The following is a 25127-nucleotide window of genomic DNA, read 5'->3' as shown; positions in this document are numbered from 1 at the left end:
TTCCCCAAAATGTTATTTTAGCTGATTAAGCCACTAAAGAATCGCGTCTTGTTTACACGAGAGTAATAATAAAAATGTACAAATGTATTATATGTTTTGCTTTCTGTAAGTAAAAGGTTTTATATTTTGGTAGTGTCTACATTTGGACAGTTGGGGTCGCTGCACCGGAAGTAGCGTCATAGGAACGCTTGTAGCCGGAAGAGAGAGGATGGTTTAGCAGCCATGAAGATGACAGGAGAAAACAGAGCCGAGGGCTTTGAAATAACAATGGATGACGTGAAGAACCTTATTAAAAAGAAAGATGAAATTGAAGAGCAGATAAAGGCTTACCACGACGTTTTAGAAGACGTAAGTTGGGCCCACACTCGGTGGAGTTATCTAGCCCAGCGCGGCGCTGAACTTGTTTCTCCTGTTGTTTACAGCAAGGTGTCGGAGTTGAGGGTCCTCTGGTTGACGCTGAGGGTTATCCCCGAGCAGATGTTAATTTGTACACGATCAGGGACGCGAGGCACAATATATCATGTAAGGAGCTGTTTGTCTTTGTGTTTCTCTATAAGCAGTTCCTGGGTGAACTACAGCCATTTCAATCGTCTCGCAAGTTTAGTTTACTTTCCATTCAGTCTTTCTGAGCTTGAACTACACTGTGTTGTCGAAAGTATTCGCTCATTTTTCCTAACGAACTTGAATGACATCCTCATGCTTAATCCACATATCATACCATCCTTTGCGGTTATAACAGATTCTTTTTATGAGGTCAAACACTGATGTTGGACAAGAAGGCATGAGTTGCAGTTTCTGCTCTTGAGGTCTGGATTCTGTGCAGACAGTGAAGTTCGTCCACACTAGTCTCTCTCCTCCATATCTTAATGGACCTTGCTTTGTGCATTGGTACCCGGCCTCACACTACAATCCCCTTTGCTCCAAACTTTGCATGTGACATGAAGCAGTCAGACAGGTGTTGTTCTCCTGGAAACAGCCAAACGCAGAGTTGTCTAGTTGCATTGCCAGACGGAGGGAAATGATTAATCAGTTCAGAGTACAGCTCTCCGCTGTTGTAGAGTCTGGTGCCAATGTGCTTTACACAACTTCATCTGATACTTTACATTGCACTTGGTGATGTATTGCTTGGGTATAGCTGCACAGTCATCCATTAAGGTAATCTGAAGAACATAAAGTTTGAAATTCTGTAGCTATTTATACTACAGAGAGTTGGTGAACTCTGGTGTTTTATGCAGCTCAGACTCTGCTGGTCCCATGCTGTGATTTAGCCAACCACTTTGGAGAGACTTGCTATTGTTTCCGATCACTTCCACTTTTTTATAATACCACTAACAGTTGACTGTGGAACATTTAGTAACAAGAACATTTTACAACCAGACCTATTTTATAGATGACAACATCCCAACAGGCTACACAGGAAGAGACTGAAATACCTACAGTCAATTATTTGAATGGGTGAATAAGTATCTTTGGCAATATTGTGAACTTTACAAAGACGAGGGGACAGAGATTTCAATCGTGAGATGTACGTAGCTATAATTCAGAGAAAGAGGGGCTGAATATGAATGGCCACCATTGGTTTCAGACTCATTTGTAAAAAAAAAAATTATGTATAAAATTATGCATAATTTTCATTCCCCTTAAAGGATAGTGTACTATTTTGTGTTGGCCTACCACATAAAATCACAAAAGGTTTATTGCAGGATATTGTAGGACAGTTCAAACAGTTAGAGAACTTTTGCAAGGCTCTTCAAATGATATAAGTGACCCTCCTGTTTGAAACACTTTCCCATGTGAAACTAGAATACTACTAGCTAGAATACAATGGTTGGTTAGCTGTCAGTTTCTGCTGCTTGGCTTTCTCTTTGAAAAGAGAACATTATTATTCTTCACAGCACTTCAACTGTGATGTTTATTCTTGCATTTAAACTATTAGGCTTTTGTTTTGTTGGTGTTTCAGGCCTACAAAATGACCACAAAGCCATCATGGTAGAGATAGAAGAAGCTCTGCACAAGCTCCACGCTAGAGAGAAAGCCAAGCGGGAACGGGACGAGGACAGAAAGCCAGGAGGAGCCGATGGAGGAGCAGGTCACTCTGCCTCCTCCCTTTGCTCGAGTGGATGCCGTCACATACGGCTCACCTGCTTCTGGAGCTGTGAGGAACATTTTCTCTGCTCTTTAACGTAGTAAAACCTTCAGATAAACCAACATTTATGCTGACATTCATGTGTAATGTTTCAATTTCTTTGAGCATGATTGTTTTTTTTTTTTCTCACAGGGGCTCAAAGTAGGAGATGAAGTCATTGAGTTTGGCTCTGTGAACACAAACAACTTTCAGAACCTGCAGAATATTGCTGCAGTGGTGCAACACAGTGAAGGAGTAAGTTTAGTTTGATTTCACTTGTTTATATTGAAAAATAAATTGTTTTAAGTATTAATGATCTTGCAGTTTGCTGTAGCTTAGTAATTCAGTTTTCATGTTTTATTTTACTTTACTTTCAAAAACAATGTAAATTTGATTGCTTTTACCATGATTGTACTTTCTGAACATGCCTATCAGCCGATGTAAACAGCAGCATAATGTTCGTTGTCAGAAACCTTTACGGGTCGCTGTGATCAGAGATGGCCAAAAGGTTCAGATGAGCCTGACTCCACAGCGGTGGTCCGGCAGGGGTCTGCTTGGGTGAGTGCACAAAGCGACACAAAAACTGTCATTCTGTCTTATGTAGGCAGCAGAAGCAGTTTGTGAGTCTAGTTGTTATTAGAATAACTGTTAACATCACAGTTTTTTGGGGGGGGTTTTTTTCAGGTGCAACATTGTTCCAGTCCAGCGATAATCCACACAACCTTATTCCAGATCTCCTGAGTGTTTTCTACTCTGTACAGCAGAAGCTTGGATCTATTTTTATTTTTCAGTTTCCTAATGAAAATCTTGAACACTTTCTCCATACAATGACTAAGAATGGAATATGTCAAAGTTAAAGTGCTGCAGCAAAGGGGATCACACTGAACCTATGATTAAGATCTGCATACATTCTTCTGCACATGTTTAAAGAGGCCGGCTTTTGGATTGAAGTTTCTTTTCTCTTGGGAGCGTGACAGAAGATGGTCATGGTTATTAAAGATGGGATGCTTCAGTAATTCTTATCCTGTGTGTACATATGATTATTCTGGTTGAATAAATAGTTTTCTTGAAGAAAACAAGTAAAACATTTTGACTTGTATGAAGTGATGAATTTTTGCAATAAATACATTTCATTCAATAAAATAAATACATTTTATTCAATATTATATTATCATAATATTTTATAGTTTTTATTACCTATAAAAAATATTTCAGATTAAATGATGGTGTGTTAAATGGATAAACTACTACAGTTGTGATTTTATAGCCAAAATATATTTTTAGAAATACCAGTGACCAGTTTATGCAGAGATGATGTATAACTGGTTGTTGTTTGGCATGATTCCTTGTTAAGTTGTTTAGGAATTTCACATATTATTGAGGATGACGTTTACATAGCGTATTTCATATTGGTGAAGTTACAGTGAATCAGCTCTTGGTGGATTTTTTTATTTTCAGTAGTAAATTCGACAAAGCAGAAGAGACTAAATATTTCCGTAGCAGTGAGACCGAAGAGCTTCTTCTGCAGATTAAATTGTTAAAATCAATTATAGAAACAAGGCTGTAAAATCCAGAAATGTCCATTAAAACACTCCTTGTGCTGGGTGTGTTGGGTCTTTTATTATGTTTTTCTTGCTTTCCAGAGACAAGAATAAGAAGAATCTTCCACATGTTCGACTTGACAAAGGTATCCAGGAAATCTTTGCTCTAACAGCAAATACATTTTACCCAGGAAGTTTCAGTAACGAGGTCATTTGGATCAGGGGCTGCTTCTTGTCAAAAACAGATTTGCCTACATGGCAGTGAGAAAATCAAAACAGTCATCAAGCTGCTTGCTTCAATTTCTTCTTTTTAGGTTTGACCATCTGAGGTAGCTGGATTTTAAAGGCCGTCCTAAGAACAAACAGATTTTTAACCATTACTGCCAAGCAAACTATAAAGTAAATATATATATTTTACCTGACAATATGGTAAAGTCAAAGTAACAGACTTACTCGCATGTTGTGCAAATAGGGCTGAAGTTGCAGAATACTTGAAAGCAAACGAGAAAAATCATCACTACAAATATAACATTATGTCTCTGAAATGCACTTGCCGGCATACGCTACTCACTCGACAGACAAACAGAGCAGACATAACCGATTTCGATGAGGTTACGGTGGCAGAAACAAGCAGCTCTGTAGTCCACGTGGGCAGGCGGCGGCAGCACCAGCTGGGAGCGCTGCTCCGAGTCGGGCAGGAACACCCACTGTTCCCAAAACACACACATACTGACTCTTACCTTCAAACTGCAACCACTGTAAGCCACAGCAAACAGCAGAAACACTCACCAGAAGGTACTGAGCCAGGGCTACTTTCTGCGGTATCTTCAGGTACAAGCCTCCTGTTATGTCACAAGCCTAAAACATAAACATCACTCCTGGTGGTACTACTTTCTGTTTTAATATCCACTGACTGATATTTTGTCAGTCATTAGTTACACCTTTACAGTTGTAATGCTACGTTAATAAGCCTGTATCACAGCAGCAAAGATGTACCTGCTGAAGCAGCCCCGAGTCTGAGTCCAGCACACACGCATCTATCAGGATGTTCTGGCAAAAATATAAACGGAGGGGTTTTTTAATCCATTGAAAAGATACATTAGTGAAAGTCTAGAGCAGGGAGATTTAGTTTTACCTGCTTTTGTGCAGCAAAAATCACATTCATGAAGTTCATGTATTGGAGAGCGCAGTCATCAGCTGCTTTTATCACCTAACCAAGACGAGCAAAACAAAACATTAGTCTCAAAACAGAGACGGTGATTTCACACCTTCACCATTTTGTCCCTGTGCAGGATCATCCATTATGAGATGGCATTTATTAACCATAACTGCTTTTGGGAAGCTAAGTATGACAACCAATTTAGAACTGATTCAGAACTACAATCAATAAAAACAGGGTGAAACATAGAGTTTTATGAACAAATGATGTAGGATTTTAGCTTTTTATGAGCTACATATTATTCATGTAAATTTGTTTTTTAGTAACTACACAATTACTTAATGTGTTTTTTTCTCTGCTTGAGTTCTCACAGGTTACTCTAGCTTCCTTCTACTGTCCAAAATCAACAGGTTGGTCACTCTAAATTGCCCACAAATGCGTGTGTGTGTGTGTGTGTGGTTGTGTATCTCAGCGTTACCCTGTGACAGACTGGAAAACTGTCCAGTGTGTACACTATCAGCAGCTTAATGAACACTGCAGATAAAAAGCACCACACCCTCCGATTGCTGGATATTTCTAGTACTTTTTAATGCTACAATTAATCAAAATTTGTAATCAGCTTAAAAAACTAAACTGTTAAGTTCATGGGTACAAAATGGCATGGGAGTACCAACAGCTGAACTGATAAGGAAAAACAAAACCAAGTGAGGAATTAAATAAGATCTTACCAATATCCTTGACTTCATCTCCTGTCCAACTAAAAAAAAGTAAAATGCAACTTTGTAGTTTCTAATATAAGAAAATAATGAAACAAAAATAGAGGCAGTCTAATCTGACTTTACCTTCTAACTCTTTTGAGACCCTGTGAATATCTGCATGGTGACGTCTTAAGGACAATTAGCAAAACAGCTCACACAAACTAATTTCTTCTGACCCAATGAGCAAATCAAAGCTGCACGTAGGGTTATCTCAGAGAAGTCAGTCATAAAACTTCATGACTGTAATGACATATAAATAATTCAGTTTTTGTTAGATGAACCAATTTCCTGAATACTGAATTATCAAAGACATTTCACTGAAAGGATACAGCAGAGGGCTTTGGCAAGAGATCCTGCCAACAGGGTGTCGGTTGAATTCCCCGTCACTTCAGCTGTAAGAAGAAGACACACAGCAGTCACCAGTATGTTTAATAATGAATCATTAAATAGCTGAAAATAATATTAAACAAAAGGTACCAACCAACCAAATCTGAGTACCTTTTACATTAGCTTTAGTCACATGCTATTAAAACCAAAGTTGTTGTTTTTTTACCCACTTTTAGCCATAATATTCCTGATCTCTTCAGCAATGAGGTTGTTGGCGACAGCTAGAAGTTCGTATTTTCCATCCCGGCTGGAGGAAATTTCATCCCCACCACTGTCTCCACTTTTCCAAGTCTTACTGGGATACAAGAAGTGACTAGATGAAAGACAAAAGTGATGAAAGGTATAAAACATTACATATCCAGCATTTTAGTTCCAAACACTAAAAAAAAGACATCTGTAGCAAAAAAAGAAAACTAAATTGTCACAATATAGGTTTAATGTAATTTCTGGATCAATCATGGCAATAAAATATTATAAAAGCAAGGCTATGTAGAAGAATAAATAGAATGTCCAATCCAGTAAGAAAAAAAAAAAACTGGAGTTGCAATAATTAGACTTTTTTTACTAATATTAATACAGATTTTAACTGATTCTGGTATCATTTTTGCAAAGACATTTATTCATGCAAAATAAAGTTATGTAGGTCTTTTAGTCAACAAAAACTGAAGGAATCACAAGACTGTGCTTGGGGGGGGATGGACGGACGGACGGACGGACGGACGGATGGATGGATGAGCTGGGAGGACAGGCTCAAATTTCAATTACACTATTAATCCCAGAGGGAAGGTAAACAAAAGTTTCTTATAATGTTGTGAACTGTGGTTACCTGTCTTGACAGTGACTAGCGATAACGGCCAGCCTGTTTGTCCTTGTCATTGCCATATGGGAATTTCCCATCACCATGACTGCATCCAGACACTTGCACAAAGTGAACTTAAAAAACAGAAACACAGTGGATACAGTTCTCAGAGACAGGCAGATATTTGTGTTTAAAATATTAGAATTAAACATAAATTTTCATAGATTGTTTGCTGACATAAATTACTTTATTTTTAAAGATAAAACCTCAAATGGACAATAGAAAATGGACTAATTTCAGGATTAGTGTTGTTTAGCACTAATCCTGGTAAACAACAAGATTAGTGGTAAACTTTGAATTATGTGATCTCAAACTCTAGTTCAAATGTATTTCTTTTGCTTCGATCTTAACATGCCATATGTAAATAAATAATTTACCTAATCACTACTGAGTAGAAAATATGACTGAGGTATCAGAAATAAGAAAGAGGATACCTCTGGCTCACGCTGACCTTGCTGACCCCACCAGATGGGATTCACATCAACCACGATGACCAGGAGATTCAATTCATCCTCTGCAAAAAAAAAACAAAACATGACAAATATCAACCCAATGCAAAAGAAACGATCCAGCATTACAACTATCGAAAACATAATGTTTGCCAATAAGGGGCATATTATGTGCAGGACAGACCTGAAGCCATTTCGTAAAGTATTTGTTAGAAACCAAAGGAGAACAGATGTTCTTCCAGCTTTATCTGCTGCTAATTTCCATCTCTGATGAATTACAATATTAGCTTATAGCGCATAAAATGTAGCCAACGTCTTATCTAGCTAAAGTTATCCAGGTTCGAGGAAAAACTACATAAACCTCTTCTTCTTTTCTATTATGGCGGATCGCAAGCATAGCCTCTTCTTCTATTGTCTGTTAGACTGAAGAAAGAGAGGCGCCCTGCTGCCACCTAGCGCTACGATTGATTTTGCACAACAAGTTGAGACATTTTGTTAGTATCACCCAGCAAATAAAGTTGACGAAAATGCTTTAAAAATAATAAAAATGTAAAAGTTAAATAGGACAGAAAATTTAAGGCAGTTTCATGTTGCCTAATATAATCGAAACCATCTCTTATACAAGGCTCCTGTATATTTTTTATTTGTTCAAATTGCATAGCTTTACAAGCCCAAATTCTAGACATCTGAATTCAAAACATTAACCAATTTAAATTCTAATTGCAAGTTCCATAAATCATCAAAACACACATATGTAAAACAACTTCTGGATATTACATTGCCTTTTTGATACTTGGACTCACTTTGATAGAACAAAAGAGTATAATGGGAATGTCCTTTATTGAAAGTGGGAAAATCTAGATGTACTGGCAGAAGAATTGCAGGCAACTGGAAGCATGCAGATTCCCAAAGCAGTAAAACATAAAAAAATAAATAGAAATAAGAAACTGTACAGTAAGTGCAAAATTACAACATAAGAAATACCAGCTATAATTTGTTTGGGATATAAACAAATTATCCAAACCTCTGGAAAATCAGTGATCAGAGTCATTTATGTGTTTGGCAAAATGTGCATTAGAAAAGAAATTGTAAAACTTACAGTTATCTTTAACATTGTAAGTAATTTAAACACACAAACAGGACCCACATTTTGGGACTAAATGGCTAAATTAATCCACCTTTTAATGAGATATAGTTTATTAAAAATATAGACCTTTTCAGACATATATATATATATATATATATATTTTTTCTTTCTCATTTACCAGAAAGGTTAGTCACCATTTGAATTGTGGGTATTTTTTCTCTCTCTCTTTACCCTTGACTAAGATAATGAAAAGACCTCCTGAGATCAAAGTATAAAATGTATTTCATTAAACTTGATTTTTATACATTCACAGAAGTCCATAATGTAAACAGCTGAGAGTATTTAGGATGTCTTTCAGTACAAAGTTTTAAAAACACAACTTAGGTGAACAACGTTGGAATGGAAGTAAATGTTATAATGCACAAACTGAAGGAAATATTCCTGAGGTGAAAGAATGCAGAAAGCACAACAAAAAGTAGTCCAATAAAAATTTAGCTTATTTTTACAGAAGCCAAGACATATTAAACAAATTAAAATTAAGTTTGTTGTGCAAAATGATCAGTTTGTACTGATACAAAATGTAAAAACATTGTCAAAATATCATTTGTACTTCTACATTACATTTTGTCGAACAATTGTTGGCAAGCTGTCGATATTACACAGATCGACAGATGTAAGATCTGTTTGTTGTTTGAACACATCTCTTCTAATAAGCATGTTTATGGTTTCTGTATTCAAGTAAAAGCTTAAGGAAGAAGAATAAAGCAAAGGAAGAAAAATAAAACTGCAATATGTTAAGAAACAGTGTAAAATGTAATTAGTAAAATATCCTTGTTTGTTCTACATATTCAAAAGAAATACCTTAGGATTAACAGATTAAACTTTTTTAAGAAGGCATCATTGGCTTTAATTGTAATGATTCAGTCATTTGTTTTCATCCTGAAGCAAATTTGATCAATTTTCTGAAAGGTTTTGTTTCTCCTTTGTTTGAACCCTGTGAAAATTAAAAGATTAATCAGATCGAAATTACAATGAGAAAATATTGACATAGCATCAGAAAAGGAGTCTGAACATTTTGTTAAATCATTAAACTATCTTTGAAAGAAGTAGAGTGTTTGTAAATAAGACAGAAGTTTTAATAAGTGTTTGTATTTTTTCTATGTCTTGTGTTTGGGTTTCGGCAGTGCATCGAGTGAAACAGTTCTGTATTTCTCAGTCTGGTAGACATCTGACTCGATGGCCTCGCTGGAGTCATTCAGGGTAACATAAACATCCCCGCTAACTTCAGTAACTTTATGAATCCTTTGCTTGAGTCCCTTGGAGCGCCACTGAGTCTTCAGTGGTCTGATCGTAGGATTGTCCACAGCTTCATAAAGTCCTTCACCTTCTGCCAGGGTGATCTTGTATTTGTGGCACGGACAAACAATGCACGGCCGTCCATTGAAGTCCTAATGGAGATTATTGGTACAAGTGTAAAATTGGTATTACAATAAGAACTTAGTTTTCTACAGCTATGATATAAATATACAACTAAACAGCTATTTCACACACAAATAAGCCTCAATATGGTACATATTTAAATGTTGTAATGCACAGTGCCTAGCAAAAGTATATACCAAATCCTTGAGTCTATGGTATTGCTTTAAACTTTGAATACTATTTCAAGGCAGAATAAAAGCAATGGAAAACCATTCACAGCTACTATCAGATGTAATATGTTTTACTTATAAAACAGAAAAAGCCAACCTCGATATCTCCATCCTGTAATAGACCACCAGCATCTGTCAAAAAGAAAAAAAAGATGCTGTTATTCCATACAGTATTTCAACTGGGCATTCCCTTTAGGACTATATGTCCAATCACACACACAGCTCTCCTTTGCTCAGAGCTTACGGTAGCAACGCAGGTCCAATGCATAAAGCTTCTCCTGGTGGTACACAACAAGCACATCTCTGCATCCATTCACCCGCATCGTCACACGGCCAGCCTTAACAATATCGGCCTTCTTTCCAATGAAATGCATATCAGGCGCGGGGCAAGGAGGGTTCTCCTCTTGAGATGACATCCTGATTGTACTGCTGTATAAAAAAAAACCCACACAATTTGTTTAACAGATCGTTCACAAACTTTAAAAGGCAAGAGAGTTATAGAGTTATAAAGCGTTAATATTTGTACCAACAAGGTGATTTCCAAGTATTGGTTGAAACATTGACTTACAGAATTAGTGGATCATGCATCTTTGGAAGTCCAAGAGGTCTTTATCCTGATTTTGTGATAATTATAAGTTTCTATTTTGTGAATTAGGTACATTATCTCAATATCTGAAACACTAAAATCAACTAAATATTTTTGAACTGGAGAGTACAGGAACTAGTACATGTTCCCTGATACTCAATCTCCTGTGCCTAACTCCAAACTATTAGTTCAGTATCATTACTAGAAGTTGGTTTGGAGCACAAGCTAAACTATTAACAGTATGGAAGGTAAAAACTGAGCACCAAATGATCTGTACCAGGTTAGTTACTCAAATTTGCAGAAAGGTTACTGTAGCAGCAAACTGGAAACAGAAGATGCACCTAAAGCTTTAAAGAAGTGAAATAACGACTGGTTTCTTTTCAGGAATGGAGTGGTCAGTGGAGTACCAGGATGTTACACGGTGAGTTTTTCTTGTAGTTTGATGTTTGTTTTGGTTCATTTGAGACAAATAGTTGTTATTTGAAATTAACTATAAAACGCACACAATTTATTTTTTAGACAAAAATAATTAACCAAGTTATTTTCTAATTATGGCTTTAATACATAGTTATTAGTAACAGCCCCTCTACTTTAACAGTGAGTACCCAGTAAAATATGCCTATTTCATCCTCAGTACTACAGACATGTTGGCAACTCTTTCATGGTCTTTTGGAACCAACTTATTGATCTAAAGTAAAAAGGAAAGTAATAATTAATGATCTTTTGTTACCTAATCCGTTGAGTTGGCTTTTATTATATTTCAAACTCATTCCTACATCTGTGTTAATGAACATATCAATAACTTTTTTTTTTTTTAGAAAAAGGGTCTTGTGCTGGAGTTAAAATAAGTGCAATGCAGTTGAGATTCAAAGAAAAAATAAAAGTCTCTAGAACCCATTGGAAAATACTACTCAAAGCTATTTTAATACATACATGAACCTAGATTTTGGAAAGCAAGATCTGAAAAATACAGAGTTGCACTTTCACACTAATCTATAAAGATGTATTCACTGTTGTTATGCAACCTTGCTCTTGTTTGCCTGATATAGAAAATAAATGAACCTACTGTGATTTTGCTCAGTCTCTGACTTAACCTTCAACTGGGTGCTGAAGGGACCAGACCATGAACTCCAGGCAGCTTTAGTTAGGACTTCAAGCAGCTTACTGTACAACGATTCATACTGACAACTTATCTTACCAAAACTATGCGCAAGCAAACGTGGAACTGCGTTATCTTCACCCAGCAGGCGTACCCGAACATTTGGAGTCAACAAACAAAATGCAGACTACCACACGCCTATAACCAGAACTGCTGCAAACGAGCCAATAGTTCGGTGTTACGTTTAATTACGTCCCCCAAGAAACAAAAACGATGTCCCGAACTGAGACACATTCCGCCTGATCTTTTAGTCCTTATTTGTCACCCCAATTTCTTCAATAGCTATAAAAAGCAAATTTAAGATTTTATTTCTGACATTATAAAACCCAGTAAATAAAGATTAAAAATATTTTTGAAATATTTTTAAAATATTTTTAGCAAATTAAATATAGGTTTTGTATATATTTACATTACACTGTTGTTCTATCTAACTCGCTTATCTTTTCTTACCAAATATATACTCGTTGTTTTTGTTTTTACAATATTTACAAATAATGCTTAATTGAGGTTTTCTTTTCTCTCTACCAAATTACTATAATTAAAATATGTATACAACAGTAAATAAAGTTTAATTAAAAAAAAGATAATTTATTTCTTAGCAGTTCTATTTTATCTTTATACAGTCCAGCTGGTTCATTAAAAAATAAACAAAGTAGCTCTACCTGTATTGCTTACTCCCAGTTGTACATTCAGTTGACCATTGCTTTGAAATGGTTTGGTGTGTGGGCTTCTTAGTGGCTTAAGCCTCTGACGGATTATCGCTCAGTGTTTTGCTGAACTGAGCGTTATTCGACCAGTTGCAGCTCTGAAAAGCCTGCCTTTATATTTAACAAGGTCTATTTTGACTAAGGCTGCGCTCCAGCAGGAAGAGAGGGCGCCGAGATGTTTCCGTCGTTATGGAGATTCTGTCTGTGTACGGAAACGTCAGTCAGGTTGCTACTTGGTGAAATATTAATGTCAGTTTAACGTCCCGTTCTTAGCTTTCTGTGCTACTAAAACGTCTTGGGTAAGTGTATTTTGTTTTTCCTTCAATGTTGTTCTAGATTTTATGAGTTTTGCAGCTACCCGAATGATAGAGAACTGTAAAATGTTGAGTGTCGTTTGTAAAGTTACAAAAATTAACAGCAGTAAATTATTTAGTCATAAGAGAAGGAAATATGGGTTCATTTTCAAAGTCATATTTTTTTTTTTACCACGTTATTCATCCATTTATAAATGTTACAGCTTAAAACTAAATATTTAATTATCTATCTAAATATTTAAGTTTAAATTAAATATTTAGGTTGGAGCAGAATTTGAAGCTACTTATGTAGCTTGCTAACAGATAATTGGTCATAAGCTAAACATTATATAGCTTGCTAACTAAATATTTAATTTGAAGATAAATATTTAGTTTGCATACTAAAAATTTTGTTCGAAGATAAACTACATATTTTGTTTGCTAACAATAATATTTAGGTTTTGCTAAGTAAATATTTACCTTGAAGCTAAATATCTAGTTTGCTAACTAAATATTTAGCTTGATAATTACATATTTAGCTAGAAGCTAACTAAATATTAGTAATAATTTAGTTGTATTTAAGTTGCAAATAACTAATACCAACATTTCCTCAGAATACCATTAAAGTCAGACCACGTAACTCCAATGGCACTTCTTGTAGCACAGTTTAAGAGCCATTCTGGCAACTAAACCAGCAGCTTAAACAAGGATATTAGGAAGTATTTTGTAGAACGTGTATAGATCCACATAAATACTTCTTTACTTAGATGCAAATCAATGCCTTAGACCCTCAGCAGCAGTAACATCTCAATTGATTAACTGTTTTAAAAATGAAGTTTATAAATGTTACAGTTTTTCAGGAAATGCAGCCCTCTTATGTAGTAACAGCATAAAGTAAAGAAGTGTCCAGTGGGTCTGGTGACCTATCCAGAGGCAGTGCAACTAGAGGGTGCACTGCCTCATGCTGTGCATCATGAGGCAGATGCTTATTTGCATCTGCCTCATGATGTCAGATGGAGATAAGCACCATCCCCCTTCGGTCCTTTAAAGATTAGGTATAAAAAACGGATGGAAGGTCTAGTAATGTCCAAGTGACTAATTGTAGGAGACTGTATAACAGTAAGACTGGTTGCAGCTGTTAGCCAATGTACAGTAGAAGTCAACAGTTGATCAGCCTGTGTTTTCTACATTTGTCACGTTTGCCACTATGTAGAAATATGCTGCGGCTGCACTGGTGCAGGCCCCAGCTCTATCTAGCACCAGTGTCAGGTTTCAGCGTCATGCTGCAGCCCAGTGCTTTACTTTCCAGTCAACAGAACATGCTGGTAGTAATGACACCAGGAGAAACCACTGGTCATCATTTTTACTGGACAGGACAGTGTTTTATGTTGCTGCTGTTGTCATTTCATTAATGCAGAATAATGCTAGCTACCCACTTTGCATTCTATTTATTTCCTAATAGACAGAAGCCAAGCTGACTTATTCACTTGTTTGACAAAGTGGAAGACCAAATAGAAAAAAAGCCAAGGGAGAAATGACAGTTTGCCTGTACAATTGTCTATCGGCTGCTGGGCTTCAGCGTCATTATTCAAGGTAAGCAGACAGATCAGTCAAATCCACATTGTTGCTTTGATTTTTCTAATGATACACTTATCTTTCTCTGTTTTTTGCCTTTTAGGTTCACCTTGATGGGTGTTTACCGGGCAGCCCAACTTTCCACACTGAGCATGGAGGACTACCCCCTCCTGGGAGTTTGCTCTATGGAGGACAGAGCTCGCCTTTTCCAGCTGGTCCAACTGGTTAAAAGCCTTAATCTAAGGAGCCTTAGAAATGACGATATTGGGATTTACAATGAGTGTTATTATGAAGAAGACAATGAGCTATTTCCTGCTAATAATAGCGTCAGTCCTTATGGATATGGAAACTCCAATGGAGATGTGAGAAGGGATAAGAATGAAAGTGGAGCTACTTCTAGTGCATTCAGTGATAGACCATCACATGTTCGCAGAAGGCTGGATTTCTCTACTAAAAGCACAGATCAGAGATTGTGTTCTCATTTTGAAGACACCATTCATGTCTATGCAAGTCATAACAGGAATGATGATCCAGTTCACGAAAACGGATCAGCCACACCCATTCAACTGGGGCTTCACAGCAGAAAAACTGTGGTGTGTGACCTTCGACAAAGCAAAAGCAGTAAGCTAAATGAGCGTAGCTGTTCATGTGATCCTCACAATGTGCAAAACATCAAGCTGCAGGTCACACGGGAATCTTCAATGCTCAACTCTCACATCAGATTAGTACCAAAGAGTGAGGCATTCAACAAATTGAATGCTCCCCCAGCAGCAGTAACCTCGGAATCATTTATTAACAAACTATCAGCACAGAAAGACAGAAAGACAATCTCCAGGAAGAAAAAGAGCGCTGCAGATGATACCAAGCCCACGCTTGTTTATGAAGCAAAAAGAACAGCCAGCTACAACTATGGATTACCTCTGAGTTCTCCTCAGGCTGCAAAGTAAAGTGCTATTCAGTTCTACCCTCATTGCTATATTTCTACACAAGATAACAACTGCCAGTTTCACTTAGTAAGAAAGTCGATATGCAAGTGTCTATGCAAAAGTGTCCACATCCCTTTTCACCCATTTTGTGTTTTTTTTTTTTGTGAGACAGACAACACAAAGTAGAGCATATTTCTAAAGTAATTTACTCTTCCCAAAGTGGATTACTTTGGGAAGAGTGACACTCATTTGTCAAATGGCCCTTGCTTAGTCAGTACCTTGTAGAATCAACTTTTGCTGCAATTACTGGTGTGGGACCTTTTGTATATCTTCTTAGCATCTCCAGCTGAATTATTGTTGATTTTTTTTGTAAAAATAGCTCAGCTTTGTCAGATTGTCTGACAACAGTTATTTTCAAGTCATAGATTCTCTAATTAATACTCAGATAAAATTACACAAAAGTGGACTGTTATTGTTAATGCAACTTCTGAAGGCAATTTTATAAGGGTATCAGATCGAACTGGTCTGAAATCAAGTGGACTCCACTGTTTTCAGATTTTGATTTGGACTAGTTTGTCTTGGTCCATTTGATAAAATCCAATTAAATGACTTTCATGTTTGCGGTCGTCAGAGGTTTGAATACTTTTGCATGATCCTAAGAAATATAATGACAGTATGATTTCTGTGTTTTGGAGCAGACATGGGGAAGGACAACGGATCAGCGTGTGTGTGAGGAAACGACCTTTAACTCGTGCAGAGTGCAAAAGAGGAGAGGTAGATGTTGTGACCACTAAAAGTGGAGAGTGTATGGCGGTTGTGCACGAAAGTAAAGAAGCTGTGGATCTCACAGAGTACATATTACAGGTAGATATGCAGAAAGAGAAAAATTCTGATTCCTTCATTTTGTAATTCTAAAAAAAAGAAATTTTTATGCTTAATTTGTTCTGGTTCTCTGTTGTTTTGCAGCACAGGTATCATTTCGACCAGGTTTTTGGAGAGGAGAGCTCCAATGAAGAAGTCTATCTGAAAACAGCATACCCTTTGGTACAGCACATGCTCAGTGGGTAGGTGTCCACTGCTAAATTGCCAGGCAAGGTATGTGCCTTGTAGATAAGGCAAAGCAAGGCAACTTTATTTATATAGCACCTTTCAGCCAAAGACAATTCAAAGTGCTTGTGCAAAAAAGTTAAAAACAACAAAATAAACATTTTAATTTTGTATATAGTTAAAAGAAAAAAAAAAGAATAAGGGTCAATTACTATTGTGAAATGATTCCTAAAGTTCAAACCCCCCAAAACTTTCTTCATAGGTTTTTATTTTATTGGCTAAGTTTAAAAATGTATATATATATATAGTAGATTTAAAGTAATGAGAACGGCTGTTTTATGTATTTTTTAAATAATTTTACGCCCGCCTTGTTTTTCTGTATTTGTACCTCTTTAACTTCTTCAAGTTAAAGAGGTTTTTCTCCAGCTGTGCAGCACATAGACAAATGCAGTTCTGCCTCTCCCCACAGGCTGCTGTGCACTGCCAGTCAACTGGCACAAAAAAATCTCTTACTGTTCCCCCTTATTGCTTACATGAAAGACAAATTTGTGTTTTTGGAAATAATTCTGGTCAAGAAAAACATGGACTGTCATGGGCGTGGAAACTAAAAGTGTGTCAAACTTAAATAACAGTGAGCAAATGTAGATATTACTTTAAAGAGCCTAACGATTGGTTATTGCACCAACAGTGTAAATAACTAATTGTTAATGATTGATATTTTCAATAAAAGTAATTAGATCAGTTTCCTACTGACCCATGCCTACTGAACTGTCCAGTTGATCACATTCTTTCCTCTAAATGAAACAGCATGATGTGTTTAAGCTTCCGCTCTTTAGTGTCTTTCTCTTTGTGTTGTGTGTATCCACAGAGGCAAGGCCACCTGCTTTGCATATGGACAGACAGGCGCAGGAAAGACTCACACCATGCTGGGTTCATCCCCTGCTGGAACCGGCTTATATGCTCTAGCAGTTCATGACATTTTTGCTCACCTGTCTGCAACAAGCGCATCTCTACTGGTTTATGTCAGCTTCTTTGAAATCTACTGCGGCCAGCTGTACGACTTGTTGGAACACAGGAAAAGGTTATTGGTTTCAAATTTATTGCTTTTTTTTATTCTTAAGTGGTTCATCTGGTTTGTGTTTTCACTGCAACCTGTCTCCCTCATATTTTCTTTGCTGGAAAAGTTAGTTTTTCTATAATGACCAGAATATCTTACCTATTTTTCCCCTATTGAAGGTTATTTGCCAGGGAGGATGGAAAGAAAGTGGTTCACATTTCAGGTCTGCGGGACATCCGAGTGGATTCAGTCAGCTCACTGTTAGAGGTTTGATCCTTTTTTCATACAATTAGTAATTTACCCAATGTGTAGTCCAGAGTTAGTGTTGTAAATGGCAAACCAACCAACAAGGTATGAGCTTTAAACCAAACTTTTAAACTGAAATCAAATACTTTACAATTCAAGATGAGAAAGACTACTTTAATTGTCAAAAGATACAAAACAATTTAGTCTAGTGAAATAATAGATATGTGGTTACATCCTCATTGATCCATTAGCTGACTCCTACCTACCATTAATTTATATTTTCTTTACACTTCAGATCGGAATCACTCTTTTGTCTGTAATGTAATGGTCTCTCTCCTAAGCTTATCTCCTTTTTCTGCATTCCTGGCTGCTTTAAGGTGATTTCACAGGGAACAGCTGAGCGAACACAAGGGACAAGTGGCGTGAATCCTCTTTCCTCTCGATCCCATGCCTTGCTTCAGATTCAGCTCAGGAATCTTAATCAGCAGATAGCTGGAAGGTGAGAGACTTAATCTTTCTATTTGTTAGTATTATTTATAATAGTTAGTATTTTTTCAAGGTTTAAAAATGTCTCCCAAAAGAAGTTTTTCACATTTTGTCACATAACATTTTAAAGCTTGAGCATGTTTTTTGAGGGGTGTTTCATGTCATAGACCATTTATTTCTTTTATTTTAAGAATAAAAATCTGTGAATTGTGGCATGCACTTGTGTTCCCCCTTCACTCTGACAGACTCGGATAAAATCCAATTTCTCCTGATTGCCTTCAATGGTTACCTAATTAGTGTGAGAAAGTTTTGGAGAAGTTTAAAGCAACATCCTAAGCTTTGGACTTCTCACAGACTGCTGTTCAATCTGTCATGTGAAAATGGAAAACACATGGCAGAAATGAAATCCTACCACACTGATAGGAAGATGGGAGGAGCTAAATCCTGGAAGAAGGTCTGGTGTTTTACCACCTTCCTGATGATTTCATTTTTTTTTTTAACTACCTGAATTGACAATCCGATAGTTCTAATGTTTTGTGGAAAATTGATAAAACGAATTGTTGCGTGTTTGTGTATGCATGTGTGCAGAATATGGTTTGTGGACCTGGCAGGCAGTGAGAGGGCTTCAGATGCCAAAGAACCAAACAAGCAGAGTCGGATGGAGGGAGCTGAGATCAACCAGAGCCTGCTGGCTGTAAGAAACTTTCTCACAAACTCAGATATACTTCACCATATTTAATTATAATCAGTCACTGGAAAAAAAAAAGTTGCTATAATTAAGCACATCTCATTATTCAGTGGCTTGTAAAATTTCCTATTGCAACTGTGTTCTGTGTAAATTTATCAGTTTCACTTTATTGGTTTTGAAATTGTTTAAATAAGGCCTGAAGAACATTCTCAAAGTTATGGGTAGCAACAGTGACTCCTCTGAGATCCTTGCTGATCTCTTTCCAAATTCACATTTCTTTTAAAACACATAAACAGAGACTACCTGAGTTTTTTAAAGCAAGTAACAGTGATGATCAGCTAATATTATACATGTAATTTCAGTACTTGGCTGCTAAGTTTCTTTTTAAATCCTATGAAAGCAGCAATATTCTGTCTAATTTTTCCACAGATCTAATACCTGCTTTCCCCCCACAGCTGAAAGAATGTATCCGTTCACTTGACAAAGAGGAATCTCACACTCCTTTCCGACAAAGCAAACTCACTCAGGTAGTTAGACTGATGTAACTTAATAATAAAAGGACGGATAATTTTATTGTTTTTCCACTTTGACCCACACATATTCTTGAATTTGTCTTCAAACTAAACTGGTTCATTTTAATTTTAGGTTTTAAAGGACTCATTTGTTGGTGACTCGAAGACATGCATGATTGCCAACATTTCACCGGGTCACTCAGCAACAGAACACACACTGAATACTCTGAGATATGCAGATCGGTAAGAGTTTAAAGGGGAAGGGAACAGTAAATAGAGGCAAAAGTTACTTCTCTCATAAGATGCTGGCACATTGCTCTGGATTATATTTATGGGTATTGGAGTAAAGGGGAATGAGGACAGTGCCAAAGAATATGCAGCACCATCTTGCTTCCACCTTAAAATTATGCCCTACTTTATAAATCTCAGTAAAAATATTGAGGTTTATGGTTGTAACATTAGAAAATTTGGAAACGTGTCAGTTGTATAAAGACTTTCATAAGGCACTGCATGTGTTCAATTTCTTACAGTGTGAAAGAGTTGAGAGGACAAAATTGGCCAATTGGAAGAAAAAGAAGCAGAAGCAACATGACACGGTCTGACAACAGCAACACAGGGAACAGAAGAAATGATGGGACTTCTAAAAATCCAAAGCTAGGAAATCAGAACAAGAATTTCAGTCCCAAAACACATACAAGCCCACACATATCACAACCAGTTTTCTGCTCAACACCCACAAAATCTTCTTGTTTAGAGGAAACTCAATCAAGAAACAGAAAAGTCATAGAACTTGAACATATTAGCCCAATTAGAGGGTCGTTTGCACAGACTGAAGACAGATGTTTGAGTAGAGGACTGGAGGTCAGACAGGATGGGAGAACTGAAAATGAAACGTACAGTGATATTCACAGTCACTGTGTTAAAGGGAAACATACAAGAGCAGTGGAGATTTTGGGACAACAAAACAATGGAGCCGTTAAAGGGGGTGATTTAACTTTTTCTGAAAGGGAATCTGGATTCTACCACAGGGAAAAGGAGAACTATCAGCAGACTACGGAAGAGAGAAAGAGTGAGGAACCAGAATGGACAGAAATGAGAAGACCGGCTGTAAGCTGTAGAGACACATGCAAGGAAGAAGAGGAGTTAAAAGAAAGAGAATTACACAAAGTTGACGAAAAAGAGAAAGTGAAGCATCTGAGAGAGTATCATCAGCAGCTGCAACAGTTTTCACCTTCACCAATGTCTTCATACGTCCATCTTCTCTCATCTTCATCTTTCTCTTCCTCTTCTCGGGGATCTCTGTCTTCCCTCCTGCACTCGTCTAACTTTTCATTCTCTACCCAAACCGATCCCTGTTTAGAAGAGACTTCAGGTGTGCAAACTGAAACCTCTGCAAACCACACTATAAATGTTGCTGATGACGACAAGTGTGAAAATGAGAGGAAGGTGAAGACTGAGGCAGCAGGTGAAGCAGCTGGGAGGAAGGAGGAGAAGAGGCTAGCTGGTATGAAGGGGGGATACTTGAGGGACTGTTGGATGGGAAACACAGAAGTGGAGTCCAAACAAATCCCAACAAAAACAGAGGCACGCCTGTCTGGTTGCCTTGATTCAGAGGTCAAAAGGGATGTGGATCTGCAGAAACAGCAAACAACAGACATAGCATGGAGCCATGAGCAGAAAGGAGTGTCTGACTACCACAGCAAAAATCTTCATCTGCAATTTAATGCACTTTCCCCAGTATGTGAAAACAGCAGCAAACTGTCTCTTTTACCTCAAGTTGATATTTCTAAGGATTCTTTAAGCTGCTTTATGGATCCTCTCAGCATTTCCCAACCTCATGTGGAGCAGCAGCGGCAGCCTGCTGGTCCACATAAAGAATTTTCCTTTTCTCCATTGGAGCCGCCCCACTCAAAGAACCTCCAGATGAATATGTCTGCTACATATGATACTGCAACAGCAGCTGGTCACCATGAGCAAAAGAAATGCATCACAATCACTGTCAATGGAAGAGGTAAGAGAGACCCTGCTTCTGTTTTAGTAAAAAATACAAAGCACATGTGCATCTTAATAAATTAGAATATCACATTAAGTTCATTAGTTTCGGTGATTCAATTTAAAAAGTGAAACACCACAGACCAGAAGATACATTTCTATCATTTATTTCAGTTAATGTGAATAATTAAAGCTTTGGCTCAGTGGAAAACCAAAATGTGTGTTAAGAAAATAGGAATATTACTTAAGACTAATAAAAAAAAAGTGCTGAAATTCACTCTTCTTTACTTATTCACTTGCTTGTGGCTCCTTTTGCATGAAATGCTGCATCAATGAAGCGCAGCATGGAAATGATTTATACTTGATAAAACACAGAAGATCAAGACGATAACATGGCTCCCAAAATCACCACTGACTGTGGGAACTTCAAAGCGGATCCCGCACAAGTTCTCTACCTCCCCACTTTTCCCCCAGACTACTGGATTTGTATTACCAAATAAAATGTAAAAATCACTTTGATCTGAAAGAACTTTCGACCCCTAAGCATCAACTTTTTTTCACCTTACTTACCTTATATGACATCTCTAACATCGTCTATGGTTTATGTTTATGTTGATGGGACAGTTGTAGTTCCTGCCGCAGACACAGCTATGTGTGGTGGCTTTGGATTTCTTGTTCCTTCTGCAGCTTTTTGACCACTCTGCTTTCCATTCAACATGCCTGGATACAGAACTCTGTGATCAATCAGATTCTTTTGCATTCATATTTTGTGACTTAACGTCATTGTTGAGGAAAATTATGTCAGTGACTTTCTGCTGGACATCTGTCCAATCAGCAACCGTATTGCACCTACCATAACATTGCTGTGTTGGAAATCGTTTGTTGTTGCTCCCATGTAATATTCTAATTTTCCACAAAAAAAAGAAGCATTTATTAGCTATAAGAATCATTCAAACGAATATAAATTAATGCTTGAAATCAATTGCTGTGTGTAGTGAATGTATATTGTGTCAGTTTCACTTTTTGAATTGAATTACTGACATAAATTAACTCTTTGATGATAAGCTCATTTATTAAGAATCTGAGGTAATCTCCTTTTTTTTCAGGTACAGATACACCTTACCCCATCAAAGACCAAGGCAACAAGGAGAAAAAACTATCAACTTCAGAAAAAAATTTAACTGCATCCATAATTAAATCCCAGGCTTCATCTTTAATCAAAAGCACTGAGGATTGTAGCTCTCAGTCTACACACTATTCACTAGAATGTACACATAATATACACTCTAAAATCGTACCCGACATATCTAAGCAACATTCAGAGCCTCAATATGGCTCCTTGAACTCAGCACAGGCAAATTATTACAATATCTCAAGAGTTGCTGCTGAGCAGTTCAAACCTGCTGAGTTAGGTGGAGAGGAAAGCGGCAACCAGCAAATCAAACCCACAATCCATCTGTTCACCATGGACAGATCGGACCACGCAAGGTAAGAATTATTAAATGTGACACAATGTTATGATTCTTGAGTAGAACTACTTTAACTCAATGTGTTCCCAGGTTGCACATTATTGAGGTCCACTTGGAGCAGCTGAAACAGATGGAAGCTATTTGTCACATAGAGGGGGAACTTCTTCGCCAGCAGCATGATATGGTTCGATAAAATCAACTTCACAACAGATGGCTTTCACTCTTTGTTTTGTACATCCTAATTTTTGTCCTTTGGTCCAACAGGTTTTTGTGGAATTTGTCCACAAGCTGGATGAGATCCTGGAGAGAAAGGCTCAGTGTGTACACAGCATGAAAGCTCATCTGAGGCACTACCTGAAGACTAACCATCACTCCACACAAGAAGATTAGAAAAATGCAATTTTTCACAAGAACCCCCCCCCCAGCATACTTTAAAAATCCAGCAAGAAAATTTATTCCACTATAAACTTGAATGATGAAGTTTAAATTTATTTAAACGAATAATACTAGGGACACAGCACAAGCATGCACACACACATACCTAAAGACATGAATTGAGAGACCAATTAATTTGATCAATGTAATTAGAATTGAATTAACCTAATAGTCATGATTCAGGACTGTGGGGAGAAGCTGGAGTACCCACATCTCCATGCAGTGAAATCACAGGACATTGTTGCTGCAAGTCAATAGTGCTACAAATTGGGTGACAGTGCAGCATGAAATTTCCTTGCTGCTAAATATTCCACAGTCAACTAGCAGTGGTATTATAACAAAGTGGAAGTGATAGGACAGAACAGCAAGGCAGTTTTATTTGCATAGCCCATTTTCAGCCACAAGGCAAGTTCTTTACATTTTTAGAAGAAAAATAAAACTACAAAAAATTAAAAAACTCTTATGTTTCAAAGTGAGGTAAAACGATGACAAGTTGAAAACAGACTACACTTTATTTTGTCCCAGGTATTCTTTGATTTCAGCTTTAAACAAATTTCCGTTCCTTGTTTAAAGGAACTCGTTGCTTCAGCATTATTGCAGTTTTCTGGAAGTTTGTTCCAGATTAGTGAAGCACAAAAATTAAATGTTGCTTTTTAAATGTTTGGTTCTGATTCTGGAGATGCAGAGCAGACATAAACCAGAAGACCTGAGTGTTCTGGAAGGTTGACATAATAATATTAGATCTTTGTGCAGGACATCAAGACAACAGGAGGAGGCACTTAATTGATGTATATATTTTTTTCCTGTTTTTTTCTTTTTTGGGGTTGAGTTTGTAGAATTGCATCATTTTCTCCAGCTGCAACCCAGTAACAAAGTGGTAGGCCTCTTGAAATCACAGAACAGGGTCTGCCAAGGCTGAGGGACATAGTGTGTGGAGGTCACAAACTTTCCGCAGGTTTAATAGCCACAGTACTCCAAACTTTATCTGAGGAGTGTATAGTGAGCTTCACAGAGTGAGTTTCCATTCCTGAGCTGCTGCAGCCAAGCCTTGCTTTACCAAGTGTAAAGTTTCCAAGACGGGGTCTCATTCAACATCAGTGTCTGACTGAAAATGGTCAACATTTCTATAAACATATTCCTAACCCAAGTGGACACCCTGTCCCAGGACAGCTGTTATAGTGGCAAAGACTGGGCCAATATTACATTAAACCCTGCAGATTAAGGAACTCACTCAGGTTTAGATGTGTCTGAAGGCAGTGAATAATTTTGGTAAATTTGTTTTAAAATGTGTTCCACAAAACTTTGGCTGCTTTTTATAATGAAGTGTTATTTACTATTGTCTGTGGTCATGTCATCTCAGATGTTCCTGAGCATGTCTTGCTACAACTTAATATAATTTTAATTAAAATGGACAAAACCTCAAACATCTTCTTTGTCCAGAGTAGACCACCAAGGTGGTGTTTACATTCTGTCAGTATTTGGGACATCAAGCAGAATGAAATCATGTATCATGCTAATATGGATAATAGTATTTTCCAATATTTATTATTTATTTATTTTTTACTAATGTCTTTCAAGCTTCAAGCCAAGTTTCTGACTAAGAGGTTCATCTGTTTTTGGTAGAATATCTTATGCAAGATGGGTTGAAGATTTAATTAAAATTGTTTATATGGTGTCAGTGGTTTACATTTGAATAAAAAGTGCTTTATATTACAAGTGCTTTATATGATATAAGTATATATATATATATGTGTGTGTGTGTGTGTGTGTGTGTGTGTGTGTGTGTGTATAAATTTAGATCAACCATAAAGGACATATATACGACTTCTCTGTCTATGGTAAATGAAAATTGTATATTTGAAAAATAGAGATTCTGTTTTCTAATCATGTTTCAAGAGGAAATGTTGCAGCCAATTTCCTTTACAAAGAAAGAAA

At 37.1% G+C, this 25127-nt stretch overlaps 4 protein-coding genes across 8 annotated transcripts; 2 read left to right on the top strand and 2 right to left on the bottom strand.

Moving 5' to 3' along the window:
* The first annotated feature begins 167 nt into the window (after positions 1 to 167).
* On the top strand, positions 168 to 3210 carry psmd9 (proteasome 26S subunit, non-ATPase 9). Its single transcript, XM_032577683.1, is given in 7 exon segments — positions 168 to 348; positions 423 to 522; positions 1961 to 2058; positions 2060 to 2155; positions 2279 to 2380; positions 2595 to 2683; positions 2810 to 3210. Coding segments are annotated over 7 exon segments (639 nt in total). The 5' UTR covers positions 168 to 222; the 3' UTR covers positions 2838 to 3210.
* Positions 3211 to 3553: 343 nt separating this feature from the next.
* Positions 3554 to 7696, bottom strand: gtf2h3 (general transcription factor IIH, polypeptide 3). The gene is made up of 13 exons (XM_032577682.1): positions 7463 to 7696; positions 7264 to 7343; positions 6797 to 6903; positions 6141 to 6283; positions 5913 to 5975; positions 5668 to 5697; positions 5554 to 5582; positions 4802 to 4876; positions 4663 to 4716; positions 4456 to 4524; positions 4238 to 4373; positions 4120 to 4156; positions 3554 to 4018 (listed from the first exon to the last, which is right to left on the bottom strand). The coding sequence occupies exons 1-13, from the start codon at positions 7470 to 7472 to the stop codon at positions 3949 to 3951; spliced, it is 903 nt and encodes a 300-aa protein (XP_032433573.1). The 5' UTR covers positions 7473 to 7696; the 3' UTR covers positions 3554 to 3948.
* Positions 7697 to 7899: 203 nt separating this feature from the next.
* On the bottom strand, positions 7900 to 12531 carry LOC116729272 (Rieske domain-containing protein-like). 4 transcript variants are annotated; one of them, XM_032577688.1, is made up of 4 exons: positions 12422 to 12531; positions 10259 to 10443; positions 10112 to 10146; positions 7900 to 9813 (listed from the first exon to the last, which is right to left on the bottom strand). In XM_032577688.1, exons 2-4 carry the CDS (start codon positions 10428 to 10430, stop codon positions 9523 to 9525), a joined length of 498 nt encoding a protein of 165 aa, XP_032433579.1. In that variant the 5' UTR covers positions 10431 to 10443; positions 12422 to 12531; the 3' UTR covers positions 7900 to 9522. The 4 variants fall into 4 exon arrangements, with proteins under 4 accessions (XP_032433579.1, XP_032433576.1, XP_032433578.1 ...); XM_032577685.1 differs by lacking the exon at positions 12422 to 12531 and adding an exon at positions 11667 to 11960; XM_032577687.1 differs by lacking the exon at positions 12422 to 12531 and adding an exon at positions 11799 to 11960.
* Positions 12532 to 12659: 128 nt separating this feature from the next.
* LOC116729268 (uncharacterized) lies at positions 12660 to 24938 on the top strand. Of its 2 annotated transcripts, XM_032577679.1 has the most exons (15): positions 12660 to 12765; positions 14222 to 14352; positions 14438 to 15277; positions 15959 to 16124; positions 16227 to 16324; positions 17176 to 17388; positions 17544 to 17631; positions 17988 to 18109; positions 18685 to 18790; positions 19240 to 19311; positions 19430 to 19539; positions 19827 to 21307; positions 22395 to 22776; positions 22848 to 22941; positions 23022 to 24938. In XM_032577679.1, the coding sequence occupies exons 2-15, from the start codon at positions 14294 to 14296 to the stop codon at positions 23145 to 23147; spliced, it is 3957 nt and encodes a 1318-aa protein (XP_032433570.1). In that variant the 5' UTR covers positions 12660 to 12765; positions 14222 to 14293; the 3' UTR covers positions 23148 to 24938. The 2 variants fall into 2 exon arrangements, with proteins under 2 accessions (XP_032433570.1, XP_032433571.1); XM_032577680.1 differs by lacking the exon at positions 12660 to 12765 and having other exon boundaries at positions 14008 to 14352.
* Positions 24939 to 25127: the final 189 nt, after the last annotated feature.

This window comes from Xiphophorus hellerii, chromosome 12 (assembly GCF_003331165.1).
Source record: "Xiphophorus hellerii strain 12219 chromosome 12, Xiphophorus_hellerii-4.1, whole genome shotgun sequence".
Classification (NCBI taxonomy): Eukaryota; Metazoa; Chordata; class Actinopteri; order Cyprinodontiformes; family Poeciliidae; genus Xiphophorus; species Xiphophorus hellerii.
The sequence above is the reverse complement of the archived record's forward strand: the minus strand, read 5'-3'. Positions and strand labels throughout refer to the sequence as shown.

Excerpts from the sequence above, each read along its gene's own strand:
- gtf2h3 (XM_032577682.1), bottom strand. Across the intron at positions 5,698-5,912 it reads TCTTGCCAAAGCCCTCTGCT|ATATTCACAGGGTCTCAAAA; the intron begins GTATCCTTTCAG and ends GTCACCATGCAG. Across the intron at positions 4,525-4,662 it reads ACTCGGGGCTGCTTCAGCAG|GCTTGTGACATAACAGGAGG; the intron begins GTACATCTTTGC and ends TTTATGTTTTAG.
- LOC116729268 (XM_032577679.1), top strand. The coding sequence starts at position 14,294 with ATGACAGTTTGCCTGTACAATTGTCTATCGGCTGCTGGGCTTCAGCGT. Across the intron at positions 15,278-15,958 it reads AGTTCTCCTCAGGCTGCAAA|ACATGGGGAAGGACAACGGA; the intron begins GTAAAGTGCTAT and ends GTTTTGGAGCAG. Across the intron at positions 22,942-23,021 it reads TTCGCCAGCAGCATGATATG|GTTTTTGTGGAATTTGTCCA; the intron begins GTTCGATAAAAT and ends TTGGTCCAACAG.
- LOC116729272 (XM_032577684.1), bottom strand. The coding sequence starts at position 10,602 with ATGCATGATCCACTAATTCT. Across the intron at positions 10,147-10,258 it reads ATTGGACCTGCGTTGCTACC|ATGCTGGTGGTCTATTACAG; the intron begins GTAAGCTCTGAG and ends TCTTTTTGACAG. Across the intron at positions 9,814-10,111 it reads TACAGGATGGAGATATCGAG|GACTTCAATGGACGGCCGTG; the intron begins GTTGGCTTTTTC and ends AATCTCCATTAG.